Genomic DNA, 22580 nt, shown 5'->3' with positions numbered 1-22580 from the left:
TTCATTTGGAAGTACTGTACTAGCTTTGAGAGAGCTGCTCCTTCATCAGGTAACTAGTAGGGCAGGCGGTCAATCCATGTAACATCTTATAGATTCGTACTTTGGAAATAGAACCAGTCTGACTCAAGATTGGAATACAGCCAGACTGTAACCTCACACCTTCAATGCATTGTCTGAGCTGAGATGTTAACTTAAGGTTTCATTAAAAGAAAAGGTATTTCAAGAATGTGTCTTAAAAGAAGTTCTGTGATTTGGCTCATTCTGTTACTGAGCCTAAACCTGCAACCCATTCTAAAAGATGAAAATCTAGATTTGTTCAATATATCGTTTTAATAGCATGGCACTGTGATCTTTTTGCTATGAAGTCTGTGTCTTATGATCCTGCCCCACTAGTTACTAGATGAAGGAGCAGTGGTCTGAAAGCTGATACTTCCAAATAAACCTGTTGGACTACAATCTGGTGTTCTGATTTGTTTTACTTTGTCTACCCTAGTCCAACACCGGCACCTCCACATCTTTACTAAACAAAGCAGCTGCTTTCACTGTAACAAGGTTCTTCTGAATACAAGATATTAATGTATTCGTCAATGGTCACTCATTATATCAAGATCATGACTTCAATGAACAGAGAGCGTACGTGCGTGTTCAGTTACAGTTCTATGATATTTGACCACATGACTATAATGTGTCATTGAGGCCGTAATCCAGGAATCTGGCACAACACTCTGTCATTGGCAGTTGAGGTGTTTGCGTTACTTGATAAATCTGGGCCTTCTTTGGAAGTGTAGCCATATTCTTTACATTCATGGCTGCTGACTTCACTGAGAACCCAACCTGCTTGATCACAGTACTTCAGTATCTGTTTGTTGTCCCATAGCTGCTGCAGCTACCTTTTAGAGAAAGTGTCCTGTGCAGCTTTGACACATTGAAGATGTATGTAAATGAGTAGTAATTGTGTAGAATGAGCCCTTCCAAGAAATGTGGAGGAAATAAAGTGAAAAATACATGCATTTAATTTCCTTGTGATACCAGCACACTTCTTCATTATTTGGAACCAGGTATGTGGGAGCAAGAAAACTTCAACAAATTGATTGAAACCCTCCCTCACTGCTTACACTGGGCAGTGAATTTCCTCCCCAGGTGGGATCATCCTCCCTTGTTCGACCTCTTAGCACCTCAGTGCTGCAGAAATGAAAAAAAAACATGATATCGAGGAGCTGGTGTTGGACTGAGGTGGGCAAAGTTAAAAGTCACACAACACCAGGTTATGAAGTATTCGTGCGTTTTATTTTGCTGCAGTTGTAACTTGTCCCTTTTTGTGGAAAGCTGTAATCCTTAAATAGTCTTGTTAGATTTTCTATTTTTCAGGCCAACCTTTCTGGGCAGGCCTTCATTAATAGCCTAATTAAATGGTGAGGTGAGGAGATATTTCCTGCAGCATTTGTTCTTGGCTTCACTTACCATGAACTGCATGTGCACCACACCATGGATCAATTCAAGTCCGTTTTGACCATAAGTGCAAGTTTGGGCGAAGATAGAATTTCAACTGGTGACCTATTTGAAAGTTATTGTTCAGTCAAACCAGGAAAAATGTGTTAGTGTGAAATTTTGATTATTTTCTTTGTATTAGCAAAGCACTGTGATGAATTTGAACAGTTAGAAATAGCTAGTTTTGACTTTCAAACTTGATCTTAGGACGCTGTCAGTCCTTTCGCCTGATTTGGAAACTCTTTATAAAGATAGACTTGGGTTTATATAGCACCATTTGCACTGTAAGGATTTCCCGAATAGTTTGCAGTGGATGAAGTATTTTGTGATGAAGGAATTTCAGTGGGCAATTATGTGATCATCTTTTTCATCTGTTAATGAAGAGAGAAATATTTTCTAACTCACCAGGGATAAATCCTTGCTCTTCAAAATAGTGCTGTGCAATCATTTCTGGTTGTCTATGAGGTAATCAAGGCCTCAGTTTAACCTCTTGACTGAAAGATGTCACTTCTGACAGTGCAGCGCACCCAACTTACTGGACTGAATCAGCTTTGACCTTTCTGCTCAAGACCTGAATGAGACTTGAACCTGTAGCATTTTTAAATTTAAAAGGAAAATGTAGTCGGGTTTAAAAAATACACAAAGTATCTTAATTAATCCATATAATTTATTTCTAACCTCTTTCCCCATTTTGGTCTGGATACTGTTTTTGTTTTCTGCTCTTGGATAGGAATTATGGTAGGATTTTGATGCCAAAAAGATATTTTCATTGATGAGAGCTGTAGATGTAAAGGTTAAAGTGTGGGATTTAATTTTATAAAACTGAAAGCTAAAGTTACTTCCATTTCTTTTCTTCCAGGTGATTATCCAGGGTTTCCGCAGCTACAGGGATCAAACAATTGTCGATCCTTTCAGCTCCAAGCATAATGTTATAGGTAAGTTTCTGACGATGCGAGTTCAAAATGGATTTTCCAGAATGCTTGCTTGTCTATGATAAATTTTCTTGTTAACTACATCAAAATAATTTTATTGCTTGGGTGTGTGTTTGTATTGTAAACTCTGATATAAGATGAATCAATTTTCAACTTCTTTACATTGACCAAATTTGAAGTTAATTTGGTTATGAATAAGATTACTTTAGAATATCAATTTTGGGATTGAACTCATTAGATTCTGACTTTAAGATATTCTAAGATATTGTGGGCGGCACAGTGGTTAGCACTGCTGCCTCACAGCGCCAGAGACCCGGGTTCATTTCCCGCCTCAGGCGACTGACTGTGCGGAGTTTGCACATTCTTCCTGTGTCTGCGTGGGTTTCCTCCGGGTGCTCTGGTTTCCTCCCACAGTCCAAAGATGTGCAGGTCAGGTGAATTGGCCATGCTAAATTGCCCGTAGTGTTAGGTAAGGGGTAAATGTAGAGGTATGGGTGGGTTGCGCTTCGGTGGGTCGGTGTGGGCCGAATGGCCTGTTTCCACACTGTAATGTAATCTAATCTAAAGATGTTAAGATAAAGTTCACACAGAACAGGACTGGAGTTTCTTGTGGTTGTTAATAAGAATTTTGTCGATGTGATTCCTGATTGAATTCTTACTGTTTGGTTGCATTCTGTATTAGATACATAATCTAGATTGCAATTTCTTTGGTTTGAGTGCCAAAAGAAAGCCTTGTCAAGGCCTTTTGATATGTTTAATCTTCCTGTTCAGAAGTGCGTAGGTGATACTTAAGCCCAGGCCATCTGCCTCTGACAGGGACACTACCATTGTAATTCTTGAGGTCTCGAATGTTCACCTGGTCTTCTGGATTCCTAGTCCAGTGACCTTGTCACTGCCACCATTGTGCTTATTCCGTTTCAATAATAGTACTTGAAAGAGAAAAGCTGTTACTTCAATTTTGATGGTAACAACAAAATTTTACTGATTATTCATTTTTCTATTTGTGAAGATGTTGATGATGCAGAGTGGTTGCACGTTTGACTGTTCTCCAAAAAGCAGAAAATAGTACAGGGAAATAATTATGTTTTGGGTTAAAGAGCAGGTGTAGAATTAAAGCTGGAGTGATGAGGACTTAACTTTGAGCGTTGTTCCCAAACTGAGGTTTTGAACTCAGAATACAGAATAAAATAAAACAGTGGTTATTGTTTTAAGTTTGTGTTTTCTGAGACATTGCAGTTAAGGTACTCTGTTGGGGTGTAGAAAAGGGTGTGTTTCTGTATATGTTAACCAATGATTTGTATCCATATGATTGTGAAAGTTGAGATGATCTGTACTCTTGCAGTTTCACTGCTTTAGAAGGATTTTATGTATAATCATTTAGCTATTTTAATAATTGTTTGTGCTTATCAAGCCTTTCAACTTGGGAGGTAAACCTTTTTGACACCCATTGTTATACTTCACTGAAGACCAATGAAATAGTTTTTCTACTTTGTGCACTAAATCCTCATTGCTTTCTAGAGTACACTGTCAGTTGTTTCTGTGTTGAATTTTAGTCTTCAGTGGTTCTGTCATTGTTGGACTTTAAATTTACGTCATGTATACCCCTTGGGAAAGATTGGTACGCCTTTCATAGTGGAGAAGTGAGATTTCCCTTGTTCTGAACAGGGATTTAACTGTGACTTGTGTGAATGAGGAATGTAAAAATACGTCAGAGGATTAGAGCACAAATCTTGATTTCTGGTTACTAAGTGATCCCATTCAGTGGATACACAATGCAATTGGATTTCTCAATCCGCCTGATAGAAGGTATTAATGAAGAAAGCTCTAACCAAGAGTGGCTGTTCTCCTGGAGCTTGAGAACTTCCCTGCTATATAATGAGAGAGAACTTGACTCCCAGATAATGCTTACAATTTAATAAATGAATGCCAGCTGAGAGAAATTTAGTGAGTGAGCAAATAACAATGAAAAATACTGAGAAAACTGAGAGATGAAGCTGAAGGTTAGAAAAATGTTTGCTTTTTAATTTGTTAGTAGGAATTTTGAGAGAAATCTAACATTGGAGAGAGCAATTTTTCCATGCATACAATTTTTTTAAAAATCAAGTAATATCTTTTGATGCGTGATGCAGTCAGAGCACATATTTGTCTGTTTCTGACTATCAATTTGGCCAAGTTGCCAGAGGCTGCAGCTTCAGAGCTGCCAGTCCACATCAAGTAAACTACTGAAACAAAATTACTCCAGGGCTGTGAACTTTGCTGGTTTGACCAGTGTATATATATTATCCTTGAGAAGGTAGTAGTGAGGTGTTTTCTTGAACCTCTGCAGTTCATAAAGTCATACAGTATAGCATGGGCCATTGGGTTTATACTGCGAAAACTATACTACTACCACATGCTTCCCACACTAAGCCCATAATCTATGACACTTCAAGTGTTCATCCAAGTACTTTTTAAAGGATTGAATTCCAACTGCCATTGTTCTGTCAATTTATCCAGTGCACTCCTCCTGTAACCAAGCACCTTCCTCCTCATTGTTAAACGCCTAACCTTGTGCCACCTGCAAATGTATGTATCCTTCCTCCCCCCCCCCCCCCCCCCACGCACATGCGGAGGGGGGGGGGGGGGGGGGAAGGAGCGTAAGACCGAGGGCAGCAGATGGCGAGGGTGCCCCCCCGGAGTGTAAACTATCAGGCGTTGGGTTGAAGGTCGGGGGGGAAATTTAGAAGGGAGCTGAAGGGTAATTTTTTTTTCACACCAGAATGTGTATGAATGAGCTGCCAGAGGAAGTGGTGGAGTCTAATACAGTTACAACATTTAAAAGGCATCTGTGTGGGTATATGAATAGGAAGGGTTTAGAGGGATATGGGCCAAATGCTGTAAATGAGACTAAGTCAGATTGGGATGTTCTGATTGGTGTAGACATGTTGGACCGAAGGGTCTGTTTCCGTGCTCAATGACTCTGGTTTTGTGGCTCTACTCCGCACTGCTGCTTTTCAGTATGTGTTGTCCATAGATCCCTCAAAGTTGCCACCCAAGTTGATAGAGTTGCTAAGAAGGTGTATGGTGTGATGGCTTTCATTAGCAGGGGGATTGATTTTTAAGAGCCGTGAGGTTAATCTGCAGCTCTAAAGAGCCCTTGTTAGACCACACTTGGAATATTGTGTTCAGTTTTAGTTGCCTCATAAAGATGGCGAAGCTTGAGAGATGCTCCAGAGGAGATTTACCAGGATGCTGTATGGACTGGAGGGCTGGTCTTATGAAGAAACGTTGAGGGAGCTAGGGCTATTGGAGCGAAGAAGGATGGGAGGTGACTTGATTGAGGTGTATCAGGTGACGAGAGGCATAGATAGAGTGGATAGCCGGAGACCTTTTTTCCTTTGACAGAAATGTCTATCACGAGGGGGCATAACTTTAAGGTGATTGGAGGAAGGTTAGGGAAGATGTCAGAGGTAGGTCCTTTACTCAGAGTGGTGAATGTGTTGAATGCATTGCCATGGTGGTAGTACAATCTGATACATTAGGGACATTTATGCGATTATTAGATAGGCACATGGAAGATAGTACGATGAAGGGGATGTAGGTTAGTTTGATCTTAGAGTAGGATAAACAGTCGGCACAACATAGAGGGCTGAAGGACTTGTACTATGTTGTACTGTTCTATGCTCTATGTTGTAAATGGTGGACAGGCTTTGGAGAGCCATGAAGTGAGTTATTCACTGCATGATCCCTAGCTTCTGACCTACTTTTGTAGCCACAGCCTTTATGTGATTTGTTCAACTCAGTTTTTGATCAATGGTAACTCCCAGGATATTGATGATGGAGAGCTGTGTGATGGTAGCACCATTGATTTCAAGGGGTAATGGATGGATTCTCTTAGAGATGGTCAGTACTTGCCATTTGAGTGGCATGAATATTACATTCCCCCTGTTATCTCAAACTGGATTTTTGTCTGTGTTTTGCTGCATTGTGAACTGCTTCATTATCTGAAAAGTAGTGAATCATGCTGAATATTGTGCAGTTGTCAATGAATGTCCCCACCTCTAAGGTATGATGGAGGGGAGGTCTTTGATGAAGCAGCTAAAGGCGGTTGAGTCTAGGACATTATCTTGAAAACCTCCTGCATTGATCTCTTGGAATTGTTGAATTGACTTGCAACAACTGCAACCATCTTCCTTTGTGCTAGTTATGACTGCAATCATTGGAGACATTTCTACCTGAATCCCATTGACTCCCATTTTGCTAGGAGTCCTTGATGCCATATTTGGTAAAATGCAGCTTTGATACCAACAGAAGTCAATCTCTCCTCAACTCCTAGAGTTTGACTCTTCTGTCCATTTTTAAAATAAGACTGTAATGAGGCAAGAGCTGAATGGTCCTAGCAGAACCCAAACTGAGAGTCAGTGAGCAAGTTGTTGCTCAGCACGTGCTGCTTAGTTTAAGCTATGTATGTCCCCTTGCTAACCAGGAGACTGTAAAAGCGAGAGCTGGACAATCACACTGTACACCAGAGGCCCTATGGCTCAAACCTGTACCACCAAAAATACATTAAATCTACATTAGTCCCACTTTCTAGCACTAGGCCCATACCCTTGAATATTATGAAAAATGAAGTGCTTGACCCAAGCAATTCTTAAAGGTTTTATGGAACAACCCTTCCAGGCAGTTTTACCATGCTTCTGGGTGAAAGACATTTTTTTCAAGTCTCCTCTAGCCACCTGCGTTTCACCTTTAAAAGTGTGTCCCTTCTAACTGATCGTTCAGCTAAGGGGGATAGCTGTTTTTTTTTCTATTCACCCTGTCCATTTTCCTCAAAATCTCAAACACCTCTATCAGATTCCTCCCCCCCGCCCCCCATCAACCTTCTCTACTCTGAATAAAGCAACCTGAGCTTATTCAGTTACTTTTTATAGCTAAGATGTTCCATCCGAGGCAGCACCTTAATGAATCTTCTCTGCACCCCCTCCAATTTAATGACTTCCTTCCTATTGTGCACTGACCAGAATAGCACACAGTACTGCAGTTGTAGCCCAACCAAAGCCTTGTACAGCTCCAGTATAAACTCCCTTCTTTTATAATCTATGCTGTGACTGACCAAGACAAATGTTCAGTATTGCTTGACTGTCCTATTAACCTGTCCTTCCTCCTTCGAAGATCTGTGGACAAGCATCCCAAAATCCCTCTCTTCCTCATGTCCTACCATTCATTAAATAAAAATACTCCCTTGTCTTGTTACTTCCAAAGTGCATCACCTCCCACTTATATTCTGTCTGCCAGTCATCTGACCAATCCATCTATGTCTTTCTGTAATCTAAGACCACTCTCCTCGCAGTCAGCCACCAAGCCAGTTTTCAAGTCTTATGCAAACTTACTGATTCCCACCCCCGCCCCCCCCAAACTACATTTCTCATTTGGATCATTTATATCTATCTCAAACACTTACTGTCTGTTCTTGTAGTGGAACATTTCTATAGGTGGTTGATGAGCCAATTTACCCTTGTTGTGAATGATTCTTCTGTGATCATCAAGTCCTGGAGTAAACTTGAAATTATCCCAGATGAAGGAACACTATCCACTGTGCCGCATAACCTCATATGTGGTACTTTATTATGCTGATCACTGTTGTGGTCATTTAGAGTATCTAAAGGAATGTATTGAATAACTCTGAGGCAGGTTAGGAGCTGTTAATTTTTTTGTTCATAAATCTGAATTGACTGTTCATTTCAATACAATTTATGGCAATAATTTTGAACAATTCACTGACGAAATGTAATGAATGTAAATGCATTCTTTTGGAATGTAATCAATGTAGTAGACTTTAAATACTATTTTGAATGACTTTTACTTTAGGGAAAAATACTTTAATGGAAAACTGGTTGTGTTTGGCAGAGTTTGCCACTTGTGTGTAAACTGGAGAATGTAGCTTATTCCAAATATTTTGCCTTGTTCTGTAATTTGGTCAGTTATTTTTCATGTATATTTTCACTCAACTTTTACTTGTTCTTATGTTTTTGGAATGATCGTTTTTTTATAGTGAAAGTAGTGGAGAGAGATAATTGTTTTAACAGCATCTAATCGTATTTCTTTCTCTTCAGTTGGCCGAAATGGATCTGGAAAGAGTAACTTTTTTTATGGTAAGAGCTGAAATTTTTTAATTTCAAGGATATTTTTTAAAATTTCAAAATCATTGATGTCAAGACATAAGTAGATTGACCTTGTACACACACAAAATGCTCTCTGCTGTAGTTTGAGAATTCATGATATGAATTAAATGTATGTAAAATATTGTATTTAAACTTGAGTTTTGTATTATTGACAGTAACCTTTATAAGAAACCGCTTGGTAAAATAGTGAAGATGAAACTCTTGTTTGCATGTGCTAGGGCCATAATTGAATCCATGACATTTTAGATCACAGCATGCTGCTATGGAAATTCTCAGTTGAAAGTAAAGTTGAGGGAAAGAATCTTAGAAAAGTAGTTCCTTTTGTTGCTTTTTTTGAATATACTTGTGTGAAGGCTACAGAATGGTGTTAGCAAGGGTATGTAATGAAGACTTCTGTCACGTTTCTTCAGTCTGGTGAGATTTCTGGAGTTGAGAAAGCATGAAATACAAGTATAAAGCAAATGATAAACAAGATGCCTTCTGTTTTTCAGGCTTTTAAAGTTTTTCAAATGACAAATATTATAAGTTGCTATATGGAAGAACATGCAGATGGCTACTTGGGTAGTGCTAAAAGTTTATGGAAAATTTTCACAATTGAAGTTTTATATTTCTGTCCTAGGATTCAGTTTAGATAAATTATTTACAGTAAAAGATGCAGCAATTAGACTTAATTTTAGATTGTACAAGATGAAATTACATTGTTAGGATTGCAAACTTTCAGGTTCTGTTTAGAATCAAGTGAGTGCCTACAAAACAGCACTTTTCAACATTCTAATTTCACTTGTATGGTTAATCCTGCAGCTTCTCTTATAGCGTAGCATATTATGATATTTGGTTTGCTGATGCATATTTGATGCCAGCCTGAAACTTATTGAAGGTCTATTGTTGCTGGAATATTGAACTGACTCTGTTGCCCTTCGGGTAGTAGTGTATCCATTTTGAATAACATTTTTCTCTCTCTCCTCCCACTTTTCATTTTTCCTGACTCTTTTACCTCTCGTTTGCAGCAATTCAGTTTGTGCTTAGTGATGAGTTCAGTCACCTTCGCCCAGAGCAGAGACTTGCTCTACTTCATGTAAGTACTCCTGCCAAAATATTAAAATGCCAGTCATATCAAATGTATTGTGTTATAACTAACATTATTTTGTTTTGCAGAAATTAATCTTCGTGTTTGTTACCTTTAAGTATTGTGAATTATTGTGGGGCGCTTGATGGTCCGTGGTGAACCAAAGACTCCAATCACCCAAGAATATAATATGTAGGCTATTTTTATTACCATCAGGAAGGGTAGAGTGCATGGAAAGATTTGTTGAAATATGGACTCAAAGTTAGCACTGCTTTTTTCCCCACAAATGCTGTCAGATGTGCTGAATTTCTGTTTTATACCGATTTTGCTAAACTGATTTGACTGTTAAAGCGTTTTTCCAAAGTGTTGAGAAATTGTGTGGAGGAAATCGTTAGGCTATATTGTTTAACTTTTCCCAGAAAAAAAAGTGTATTGTGATGTTTGCTACTGCAGTGAGGGGCACTTAAAAGGAAGCACAAGAAGTTGACCGACTGCATTAAAGTGGGCGGCACGGTGGCACAGTGGTTAGCACTGCTGCCTCACAGCACCAGAGACCCGGGTTCAGTTCCCACCTCAGGCACCTGTCTGTGTGGAGTTTGCACATTCTCCCCGTGTCTGCGTGGGTTTCCTCCGGGTGCTCCGGTTTCCTCCCACAGTCCAAAGATGTGCAGGTCAGGTGAATTGGCCATGCTAAATTGCCCGTAGTGTTAGGTTAGGGGTATGGGTGGGTTGCGCTTCGGCGGGTCGGTGTGGACTTGTTGGGCCAAAGGGCCTGTTTCCACACTGTAAGTAATCTAATCTAATCTAATATCTAAGAGATTTGAAATTTTTGCAAATCCACAGGTTTGCTCTATCGTCGCAAGGCCAGCTGTCGCCTTCCATGTTGAAAGAAATCATGCAGAGATTCGGGCTTAAAACATTAAGCTATGAAGGCAGTCAAATGGAAAAGAGCAGCTCGGGGTTGTCCTGTCAGGGCAAAGAGAAGTTTCTCTCTGTTCCACCATTATGTTAGTCTTTATGTTAGTCCAGTACTGACTGTCAGGAAATGTGAGTTCCCAATCAGTATAAAGCTCCTTTCTATTCTACTTGGCACACTTCCACAATAGCAATAGTAACCATAAGTAACATGGAATCATTGTAGTATTGATTTTTATGCAGAAATATCATGCCTTTATCAGCTGATGTTTCTAGACTGCAGCAGTTCTAAGATGTATAGGTTTGCAAGAATTTTGATTTCACAAACAAGTTGGATAAAAGGGGATTGCCATTGAAAGTGTTTTGTGAGATTTTGAAATGAAAATTAACTTCATAATCAGTGCTGGCAATGAAAATAATGTTGGGTGCTTATTTGGTTGCGACCAGGTTGAACATTGGATGCCGAATTAATTTCCATATATTTCATAAATATACAGGCAAATACACATGAGTTAATTACAATGTCACCTGGCATTAAATTGTATGATTGTTTGAGATTAGGTGAATAATCCTGCTGTTCTTACTCTTAACATTAGCTAGAGCATTTTGCATATTTTGTTAGGACTTCGATTTTCTATGTTTCCACCTACTGATGTTTATTTAATTCTGTAGTGTAAGATTGTCAACTAGTTTTGTACTAATCTTAAAACAATTGTTGAATTGGCTGTTTTCAACTTTTGAGCTCTAATTCCAGAGTCAATACTATATTGATTTGATAGTTACTAATAAATAAGTTAAGAATCGTTACATAGTTCTATTTGTTTAATCTGTTCTCATTATATATAGGTATTCAGGTAGCTCTTCTATAACGCAATGGTTGTGTTCTCGTATGAACCCATGCTACATAAAAATAGCACTTTAAGTGTTGACAATGCAATCGCGTTATAGCCAACACGTTTTAAAAGTTCAAGCTTTAGAAGCAGCATCTATTTGTCAATTGTGTTACAACCAATTTGAGTTGACGAAATGCATGTTATTAACAGAATGGCCTGTACGTTTAGCTCAAGAAATGAAGTTAGTTCTGTTTTACAAATGGATAACATGCTCTGACTCCATTCCTCTTTCTGACAGGTGTTATATTTGACTCCGAAATGAGTTTTTAGCCTTGTCTGCACTATTGCTAGCACTGCCTGTTTCCATTCTTGTGACATCACTGAACTCCGTCCCTGCCTCAGCTCATCTGCTGTAATGATTGTTCATGCCTTTGTTACCTGTAGACTTAATTCACTTGACGCACTTATGGCTGGTTTGTATCTGCTAAGTTTCAAGTCATTGAAAACTCTGCAGCCCAAGTTGCAGTTTGGGTGGCACGGTGGCACAGTGGTTAGCACTGCTGCCTCACAGCGCTAGGGACCTGGGTTCAATTCCTGCCTTGTGTGGAGTTTGCACATTCTCCCAGTGTCTGCGTGGGTTTCCTCCAGGTGCTCCGGTTTCCTCCCACAGTCCAAAGATGTGCAGGTTAGGTGAATTGGCTATGCTAAATTGCCCATAGCGTTAGGTGAAGGGGTAAATGTAGGGGAATGGGTCTGCGTGGGTTGCTCTTCAGAGGGTCGGTGTGGACTTGTTGGGCTGAAGGGCCTGTTTCCACACTGTAAGTAATCTAATCTAATCTAATTTGCACCAAATGCTAATCATCTGTCATTCCTGTGCTTACTGACTGAAGTTAGCTCCTGGATGAACATTGTCTTGATTTTAATATTCTCATCCTTGTTTTCATGGCCTCGCCTCTACCTATCTCTAATCTCCACTTTCCTCTGAACTCATCTGAGATATGTATACAAAATCTAGACCTTGACAAGTCCCAATATTTAATTTTGTTGCTTCTCCATGAGTGACCATGCCTTCACCTACTTGGACCTCCAAATTCTCCGATTCCATCCCTAAACTGCACTACTTTGCTTTCTTCCTTTAAGGCACTCCTTAAAACCTACTTCTTTGACCATGTTCTACCTTATATGGCTTCATCTCAATTTTTTGATACCCCTGCAAGGTGCAGGTTTTTAAATGTTATAAGTGCTACATAAGTGCAAGTTGTGTATATCATTGAATCCTTTTCTTGTGGACTGACTGTCTCAAAATGACATGTAGTTTCAACTTCCAAGTCTTGTTATCTTTAAATTTTGTTTATTTATAGGAAGGAACTGGACCTCGTGTCATTTCCGCATTTGTTGAAATTATATTTGACAATTCAGACAATAGATTACCTGTAAGTATTTTATCCATTGAGTTAGAAGAATAAATAGTTTACATTAATTTTAATTGTGTGCGTTCCCCGATGATGTGACCTTCCTTCTAGGAAAAAAGAGCCATGATCTGAGAACTGGAGTTTTAGTTTGTAGCTGCTGTCAATGTATTGTGTTTGACAAGTATACGTGGTTCTATTGAAGACAACTTTGACTGTCCTACCTTTTCCCTGTACCCATAAACAGTATTTGGATAGAAATCATCATGCAGTACCATCTTGAATGTTCCAGTTGAACCCTCTTTGACTACACTTTCAGGTGGAACACTCCAGACGCACCTATCACTCTGTGAAAGTTTCCACTCATCACATTTGCTGTTTTTGTAAATCACTTCAAATGTGTGCCCTCATTCTCGATTATTTCATGAGCAGGAACATTTTCTCCCAATCTGCTCTATCCAGACCCCTCATGATTTTCAAAATTTCTATCAGATCTCCTTTTAGCCTTCTCTGAAAAGAGAACAGTCCAAACCTCTTCAGTCAAAGATAAATTGAAGTTTCTCATCTTTGGAACCATTTTTTATAAATCTCATCTGCCAAAAAAAAAATTCCTCCGTGGGTTCACATCCTTCTTACAGAGTGGAGCCCCGAACAGTATTCCAGCTAGGTTCTAACAAGTGTCCTGTATAAATTCAGCATCATTTTGCTCTTGTGCTCTATAACCTTATTAATAAAGCAGATGGCTGTTTCCACCTGTCCTGCCACCTTGGTGATCTCTGCCTACATTCAACAAGATCTCTCTGTTTCTCCACATCCTTAAAAATTGCAACCCAAGCTAGGACAAACTTCTTCCTTTTGTGATGCATGATGTCTGATTATATTTTTTATATATATATATATATATGTGTGTGTGGTTGTGTGTGTACACACACACATTTATCTGGATGTTGAATAGTGGCATATAAGGGTATTAATTTTTCTTAAGTGATTGAAAAGAGTAACTAGGTCAGACAGTCTTCCTGTAACACAAATCTACTCCTGTATTGTCAGAGAGTAGGGAGCCCCTGGAGTTGATGGAAAATTGTATTAATGCTGGTAGTTTATTGTTAAATCTTAACCTTCTTCTGAAATGGTCTAGGGGGCTATTTGGCTGTATTAAAGTGCTACAGAAAAGTTGAACCTGGCACTCTGAACCCTGTACACCATCAACCATCTGCAAGGCACAAATCAGGAGTGTGATGGAATAATGTCCATCTGTCTGGAATGGGAGCAGCTCAAACAATACTCAAGAACTTTGATATCATTAGGATTAAGCCACTGATCCTCTACCTAAAGTATTGACTGCTTGTATCTTTAGCAATAGCGACAGCAATGTGAATCATCTATAAGATGCACTGCAGCAACTCTCCAAACTTTGACAGCATCTTCCAAACTCTTAACCTCTATGTCCTAGGAGAAGGGCAGCAGATGCATAGTAATGCCAGCACCTGCAAATTTCCCTCCAAGCCATATGTTATCCTGATTACTGTATTGCTATTCCTTCATTATTGCTGTGGTCAAAAATCTGGAACTCTTCTGAACAGTACTCTGGCTTTATTTACACATCAATTGTAGTGGTTTAACAGTGATACTCATATTTTGTGCACAAGTAAAGGGTAAAAGTTCTGGTTATAGGCCTAGTTGAGTTACATTTATCAACTTTGAGTTTGAAATTTTGGATTATTACAGTTTTTATTTTATTCCTGTAGATTGACAAAGAAGAGGTTTCTCTCCGTCGTGTCATTGGGGCAAAGAAGGATCAATATTTTTTAGACAAGAAAATGGTGACGTAGGTTACTTATTTTTGCTATTTTGCGAAATTCTATTCTGTGCACAATACATATAAGGTACGGTGCTAGAGTGTTATGTTACTTGATTGGTAATTCGGAGTTTCAATCTATAATGAAAGAATCTGAATTTACATCCTGCTATTTTGATGTCTTGATTTCAGGTTAAAGTAAGCTGTTATCATTAAACGTGACCATGAAGCTGTCAGATTGTTGAGACAGAAACTAACTAATTGACTACGTCCTTTTAGAGTAGGAAATTTACTGTGTTATCCTGTGTGTTCTGAATGTAATACCAGTTCCACACCAGTGTGGATGACACTCAACTGCCCTCTAAAGTAACCTAATAAGCTACTCAGTTATAACAAACTGTTCTTGATGGTTCAAGAAGGCAGTCCACCACTACCCCTTTGAGGAAACTGGAGATTGACAATTTATTGCCAGTCATGTGTACTTTCTTGAGTGGAAATGTTGGGTGCAAATCCAGAGAGGATAGACTTGTTGATAACATTGCAACTGAAAAGCTCAGATTATGGGAGTTGCTAATACATTTATTATACAAATTATATTGGTGGATTCCTTCTGTAATCAGCTATGCCCTAACAACTTTTTTATGGGAAGTATTATTATGTTAATTGTATAGTAATACAAGTTGCTTATAAAATGTGAAACTAGTGACAGAAATACCAAGGGATGGAAATCTTCACAAGAAGCTTAACAGGAAAGTCACCAGAGAACATGTCATAATGAGTAAACACGGAATATTCGAGATTTCAGCAAGTCCGGCAGTATCTGTGGAAAGAAAAACAATTAACCTTTTGAGTCTGGTATAACTCTTCTTAAGAACTGAAAAATGTTTGAAAACAGCTTTTTTTAAAATACTTTTGACAGGCAGAGGAGGAACAAGAGAGCAGATGGTATAGAGATCCAATGCAAATAGTGGAGAAATTTTAAAAATCCATCAAAAGTAATCACTTTGTCTTTTTCATTGTGCCTCTATATACCATCTGGTCTCTTATTTTCCAGCATCTTTCAGCTCCGAAGAAAAACCATGCCAGACTTCAAACATTAAAACTTGATCCATGTTTCTTTCTCCACAGATGCTGCCAGAACTACTGAGTTTGTCCAGCGTTCAATGTTCATTTCAGATTTCCAGCATGTGTAGTATTTGGCCTTTTTACTGACATAATTAATGCTTTGTGCGATACTGTGTTACTTGTCTGCTTCCCGATTGGAACAAGAAGCTTACTTTTACCAAAAAATGAAGTATAACTATGTAGGAGTTCTATAAAAGAAAATTTAAAATTAAAAGGTTGAAAGTTGTTGCATTGAGAACTAAGTATCCTTATAAGTGTAAGGATTTAATAAATTGGTAAGTAAAAATCAGTTTAAAGTATAGGGTAAGTTGTCAATGCCTTTGAATGATGTAGGAATATTTTTGCATACCTTCTGTAGATCCTTAAATAGTTTGTATTATATTTCAATCCCGTTTTTGTTCAATAGGAAAAATGATGTCATGAATCTTTTGGAAAGTGCTGGCTTTTCTAGGAGCAATCCTTACTACATTGTCAAGCAAGGAAAGGTAATTTAGTTTAGAAATACATATGGTATTCCCGAAAATGAAATAAAATAAAATTCTATTGGATTTTCAGCTCTGTACCGAAGCATTTATTTTAAAGTCTGCTCTTAATTCAAATTGGTATTCAAATAACAGTGGTGAAGTTGATAGAGATCTGGGGTTGTTAGTAGGTTTGGTGCTTATAATGTTTGTTCACTGAAAACTGTGGCAGCTAAATACACATGCTTTCTGGCTCATTTCGATGACTCGAAGTACCTACACACTTTGATTCCTTTTGTGAACCATTTGAGCCATCTGAGCTTTGTGTGGCTTGCTGTCAATACTGCAAAGGTGAACATTAGTCACGTTACAAAAACAGACAAAATTGAAAAATTCATCTATTAACTGTGATTCATATGACAAAGATTATAACTACTCACCAGTGTTAAAAGGGTGATTGCAAGTGGTTGTTGCATGTTGCAGCTTGTATGCTTTTTCTTGGATCATCAAAAGGTGAATAGAACAAAATGAAATGCTCTTAGTATTGCATGGTATTTTCAAGACAGAAACGGGCCATTCAGCCAGTTGTCACATGGTGCTTAAGCTCCACACAAATACCCTTCTCCATTTTCATTTAACCCCATCAGCCTGTCATTGTTCCAATCACCCTCATGTACTTTACCTAGTTGGCCTTTAAATAGATCTGTGTTGCTCCCCTAAACAGTTCCTCAAGGTAGAAAATTTATCTTAAATCTTAATAATAGCCCATAATAAGATATATTCTTGCAGTTCAGAGTTCATGGATTCAGAAGAAAGATCAGGTGAAACCAATCCCCTTTGCCCATTCGTCATGAAATGCTAGGCTACACCACTGGCAGCATCCTTGTATGAAGACAAGTATACCTGCGTAGAGTTTTGCTGATTTGTACTTAGAGGATTTTTAAAATTATGGATGAGGAGAGAAAATTGGTTGATACAGTTTTGAACAACCAAAGAGGAAAGTAGCTATTTAAAAGCAAAATTCATGGTATGTGGTTGTCCCTGTCTAGGCCTACTTTTATTGATCATCACGAATTGTTCTTGAAAGTGGTGGTGAACCAACTTCTTAAACTAGTGCAGTCCATGTTGAGTAGATGCTCCACGAGCTTAGGAGGGAATACCAGGATTTTGACTTCATCAGTGAAGGAATGATCATAGAGGTCTAAGTCAGGATGACATGTGGCTTTGAGAGGAACTTTAAGCCACTTGTGTTCACATATATCTGCTGCCTTTGACATTCTAGGTGGTAGAGATTGTGGGGTTGGAAGTTGCTTTTGAAGGAGCCTTGGTAGGTTGCTGGAATACATCTGGTGGAAAGGAGACCCAGCTGGCCTGCCTTGTGTGGCAGTGGTGAATGGAGTATTCAAGTGAGCTGTTTTGTTCTTTGGAAAGGAAAGTGAAAATTGATAGTTATGATTTTTAAAATATAGACATTTGGTTCCTATCAATGAGTTTTTTTTTAAAGAAGACATTCTATGCTTTAATTGGCAGTTACCTATTTTAGGTTCTCTTTCGGGTTAGATACAACCGGTGAGTCATGAGACTGTCTCTGGCTGTTTAGTTTCTCAGTGAGACTCAGTAGCTTCATTACTGAAAATGTGTTGCTGGAAAAGCGCAGCAGGTCAGGTAGCACCTAAGGAACAGGAGAATCGACGTTTCAGGCATCAGCCCTTCTGAAGGAGGGCTGATGCCTGAAACGTCGATTCTCCTGTTCCTTAGGTGCTACCTGACCTGCGCTTTTCCAGCAACACATTTTCAGCTCTGATCTCCAGCATCTGCAGTCCTCACTTTCTCTTCAGTAGCTTCATTATCCAGTTTGCTCTTCTCTGGCCACGAGTGTCTCCTATGGGTGTTTATATTTACTATTTTCAGGGAAATCTTATGCAAAGGTTTTTGTTCATTACTTATGCGATGTAAGTGGGGTGGGGGGAGGAAATTAATTTTGTTTGTCTGTAATTCTAGGATAGCTATCTCTACCTGCATCAGTTGTACATTGCACATCAATTATTTATTCCATTTGCCTTTGTAAGGTGCTACATGTGCTGACATTGTCACTGTATGAATCATATTTACTTTGTCTTTGTTCGCTATGATTAATTCAATCTGAATCATCCCCTTGAATTTCCATGCAAATTGTTGCAGAATTTTCCTGAGGAAAGGGTGAAATGTGTATTGGCAATTCCTAATTTAAAAACTAAAGCAATAGTATAATGAAAGTGTTCATGTAAAGGTTATTTAATTCAGTTTTAAAGAAGATACTCTATATAATCAGGGTTTGAAGGAATATTATCATGGAAAAACATTTGACAGAGATTTTATTAATCTGAAAATAGCCTTTGATAATTTATGTTGACTATGTATCTCCTCTGCGTCTATTGCTCATTTTACAACTTTCTTGACTCTCATTGCACTACCCCAAACTTGACACATTTCTAGTTTGAATTAAACTTGAACCTGGTTGGTCTGTTTGACAATGTCTTAGTGTTATGGTGGTTGTTGTCTTCCTGTGTCATCCACAAGCTGCAGTTTATTGGATGGGATAGATTGCTATACTGTGCCCTGCTTTAATCCTCTGCAGTGTAGAATTCAGAAGTTTCTGAAATGCTTGGACTGAGAAACAGTTTTTATAACTGTTTTTAAATATTAATTTTAAAGTAGACAATGGAGCTTTCTTTGGACTTTTTTTGTTTGAATAATGTGGCTTCAGTAAGTTTTTTTCAAGGAGTTGTAATTTTGCTTAATTTATACAAATGATGCAAATGTGTGTGTGTGTGTGTGTTAGTTTCTCAATTGTCTTTGAGTTAAATACCATCTAAATAGCTTTTGGTTTCTGAATTGTATTTGTATTAGATTAATCAAATGGCAACAGCTCCAGACTCTCAGCGACTGAAACTTTTGCGAGAAGTTGCTGGTACCAGAGTATATGATGAACGAAAAGAGGAAAGCATCAATCTTATGAAAGAAACTGGTAAGAATACTGTCGCTGCTTTCACCTCCATTTTTGGTCCCTTATCTAAGGAAAGGTATAGTAGCTTTGGAAGCACTGAGGTTCTCTAAGTTGATCCTGAGTATTGAAGGACTTCCTTATTAGGAGAGGTTGTGTGGGTTGGGCTTGTTCTCCTGAGAGTTTAGAAGAACGAGAGACAACCTGATTGACACATACAAGATTTTTACAGGACTTGACAAACAGTATTTCCTGTGAGCTTCGAGTGAGTTAGGGGTCAGAAGTGAGTGTAATACCTATTACTAATGCAAAGGTGCTGGGGAAACTGAAAGGTCTGAAGGTGGATAAATCATAGATCGGATGGATTACACTGTAGGGTTCTGAAAGAGATAGCTGAGGAGATTGTGGAAGCATTGGTGATGATCTTTCAGGAACCACTGGAGTCAGGGAGGGTCCCCAAGGAATGGAAAATGGGGTTACTGTTAACATCCCTGTTTAAGAAGGGAGGGAAGCAGAAGATGGCAAGTTGTAGGACGGTTAGCCTGACCTCAGTCATTGTTAAAATTTTAGAGCCCATTATTAAGGATGAGATTGCAAAGTACTTGGAAGGACATGATAAAATAAGTCTGGGTCAGCACAGCTTTGTCAAGGGGAGATCATGCCTGACAAATCTGTTAGAATTCTTTCAGGATATAACAATCAGGTTAGACAAAGTAGATCCAGTGATGATGATGATCTGTTTGGATTTCCAGAAGGCTTTTGTCAAGATCTTGCACAAAACCTGCTAAATAAGTTAAGGTACCATTCTGAAAATTGCCCCTTTATCCCCATTCATTGCTTTCATTCTGTCAGTCAGTCAGTCAATCCTCTGTACATGCTAGTACTTTCCCCGAACAACATGCACTCTTACCTTACTTAGTAGCACCTTGTCTTCAACAGACCTTTACATTATACCTGATAGGGCAGTGAGCAGTGCTGATACGGAACTCAAAAGACAACATTGATGTTCTTTACATTCAAGGAATGTGGTTTCCATTGGCTTAGCCAGTGTTTATTGCCCATCCCTAATTGCTCTTGAGAAGGTGGTGGTGATATGCCTTTGCCCTTTGTAGTCCATGGTGGCTAGGTACACCTACAATGCTGTCAGGAAGGAGGTCGAGGATTTTGTTCACCTTGATCATGAATTTTAGGTCCAGTGTTTTGCATTACTTTATAAATATCTTGTTTATCTAAGGCCATTTTTGTGTATTTTGCAGAGGGAAAGAGGGAAAAGATTAATGAATTGTTGAAATACATTGAGGAACGTCTACACACTCTGGAAGATGAGAAGGAAGAATTGGCACAGTATCAGAAATGGGATAAGATGAGAAGAGCACTTGAGTACACTATCTATAATCAGGAACTGAATGAAACTCGTGCCAAACTTGATGAGGTGAGAGTGAAGAGGGATTTTGAATGACGGTACTTGCAATTTGGGCCATGTTGTCTGTTATTCATATGTGCTGAGGAGTGTAGTTACATTACAGAATTCTTTGATTGGAATAAAAAACCTGTCTTGGCGATCTTATGGGAAATTCTCTGTTACACCTTTCCACAAAAGATTCCCTTTTTTCTCGCGGCTTTGTCGTTTTGGCTTCCCTGACCTTATTGATCAGGGTGAATATAAAGTGCTTTTGGATTTCTGATGCAGGTACAGTTACAACACTTAAAATGACATTTTGACAGGTACATGAATAGGAAAGGTTTAGAGAGTTGTGGGCCAAACGCAGGCAAGTGGGACTAGTTTGGAAAATCTGGTCCACATGGACGAGTTAGATGGAATGGTCTGTTTCTTTACCGTGTATCTCCGACTCTGACTGTGGTTTGGTATTAAGAACAAATTTGTATTTGAGTGAATTTATTTTAGAACTTTTTATGAACTTTGAACTTGTTGAAGCAAATGCTGAGAATTTGCTTGATAGTGAAATGTCACAGCTTGATTTAATTTGATAATTCATTCTTCCAAAGTTCATAACTTCCAGTTAATTTATTGGAAAATGTGACTTTGTTTCCAGCTTTCTGCAAAACGGGAGACCAGTGGAGAGAAGTCTCGGCAACTGCGTGATGCACAGCAGGAAGCCAGAGATAAAATGGAGGTAGTTCCTCATAAATGAATTGCTAAGTTTTGATTCAATACATGCTCCAGAATTAATTGTGAGTGAATGGATTTTGATTACAATTGATGCTCTGTGCAAATGAAACGTTTCCTTTACTTTGGGCTGGTGTGTATGCAAAATGCATTAAACCATAGTATAACTACATTGCAATGCATTTTCTAAATTTTTATTATTTGTATTTTTATGCTAATTTTTAACAGATTTTATTTCTTGTTCTGTATTTGTTTTCATCTGTTTGCATTTAGATGTAGCAGCTAATGTAAGATATCTCCAGAACGAAAAGGCTGTCAGACAGTGGGTTGTGGTCCAAATCGAGGCTGCATCTTTAGTTTATAAGCTATGTTTGTGCAGTAAATTATAACATGGGAAAAAAGAGTTATTACTCTACTGTCAGATTTATCAGGATAAGAATATTTCGAGTTTTTCATTTCATCACTTCTTGTAGTTGTAATTGGATGATGCCATCAGATTTGTTAAGTAGCTCATCTTGCTAGTTGTATTTGGAACTAATTCCAATACCTGTTCACTCTTTTTCAAAATCAAGGATATAGAACGTCTGGCACGTGAACTGAAAGCAAAAATATTATCAATGAAGGAAGAGAAAGAGCAGCTAACTGCTGAACGACAAGAGCAGATCAAACAGAGGACTAAACTTGAGTTAAAAGCGAAGGATCTACAGGATGAAATGGCTGGAAACAGTGAACAAAGAGTAAGGAAATAGAAATTGTCAATGGGAGGTTTTGAATGTATGGGGAAAGAAAAGAAATATCCTATAATATGGGGAAGATAGACAGATGCTGGAGTAGGAGTCTCCTAACTATGGTTTGTGGCCTAGACCTGACACTGAAACTCTGACTTATCCTCGCAAAAATGTAGCACCTTTGTACCACTATTTTAACTGCTCCATCTTAGATGGAAGTATTGCATAAAGTTATTCCTTATTGGTATAAAAGTGTTGAATAGTTTCATTATTGTAAATCCAGCAATGCAGAAACAGATCACATCAATCAAATAATTTCTAATTTCCTCGGAGTGAATTTATAAGTTGAAAGACATAAAGCAAAAGAGATTGCCACCCACTGGTACTTAATTTATTAAAATCTATATATTTTTTCCAATGTCTTTTATATCAGCTGATTTTCCAATCGCATTTGCTTTTTCTGTTTTTCTTATGCAATGAATTCTACAAAACAGTTTCTCGACGTAAATCACTGCGCTTTAAAGGTAATTCAGTGTATGAAGCGCTTTGATAT

At 38.4% G+C, this 22580-nt stretch overlaps 1 protein-coding gene across 1 annotated transcript in view; it reads left to right on the top strand.

Annotated features, from left to right (window-relative positions):
- smc3 (structural maintenance of chromosomes 3) overlaps positions 1 to 22580 on the top strand; it is a 132889-nt gene that overhangs the window by 24425 nt on the left and 85884 nt on the right. The window contains exons 2-11 of the mRNA XM_072557046.1: positions 2348 to 2423; positions 8513 to 8551; positions 9589 to 9656; positions 12757 to 12828; positions 14553 to 14632; positions 16134 to 16212; positions 19078 to 19195; positions 20428 to 20603; positions 21226 to 21306; positions 21872 to 22036. Of these exons, the coding sequence (XP_072413147.1) occupies positions 2348 to 2423; positions 8513 to 8551; positions 9589 to 9656; positions 12757 to 12828; positions 14553 to 14632; positions 16134 to 16212; positions 19078 to 19195; positions 20428 to 20603; positions 21226 to 21306; positions 21872 to 22036 (954 nt within the window). The remainder of the gene's footprint in view (positions 1 to 2347; positions 2424 to 8512; positions 8552 to 9588; positions 9657 to 12756; positions 12829 to 14552; positions 14633 to 16133; positions 16213 to 19077; positions 19196 to 20427; positions 20604 to 21225; positions 21307 to 21871; positions 22037 to 22580) is intronic.

Source organism: Chiloscyllium punctatum, chromosome 38 (genome assembly GCF_047496795.1).
Source record: "Chiloscyllium punctatum isolate Juve2018m chromosome 38, sChiPun1.3, whole genome shotgun sequence".
Taxonomy (NCBI): domain Eukaryota; kingdom Metazoa; phylum Chordata; class Chondrichthyes; order Orectolobiformes; family Hemiscylliidae; genus Chiloscyllium; species Chiloscyllium punctatum.
The sequence above is the reverse complement of the archived record's forward strand: the minus strand, read 5'-3'. Positions and strand labels throughout refer to the sequence as shown.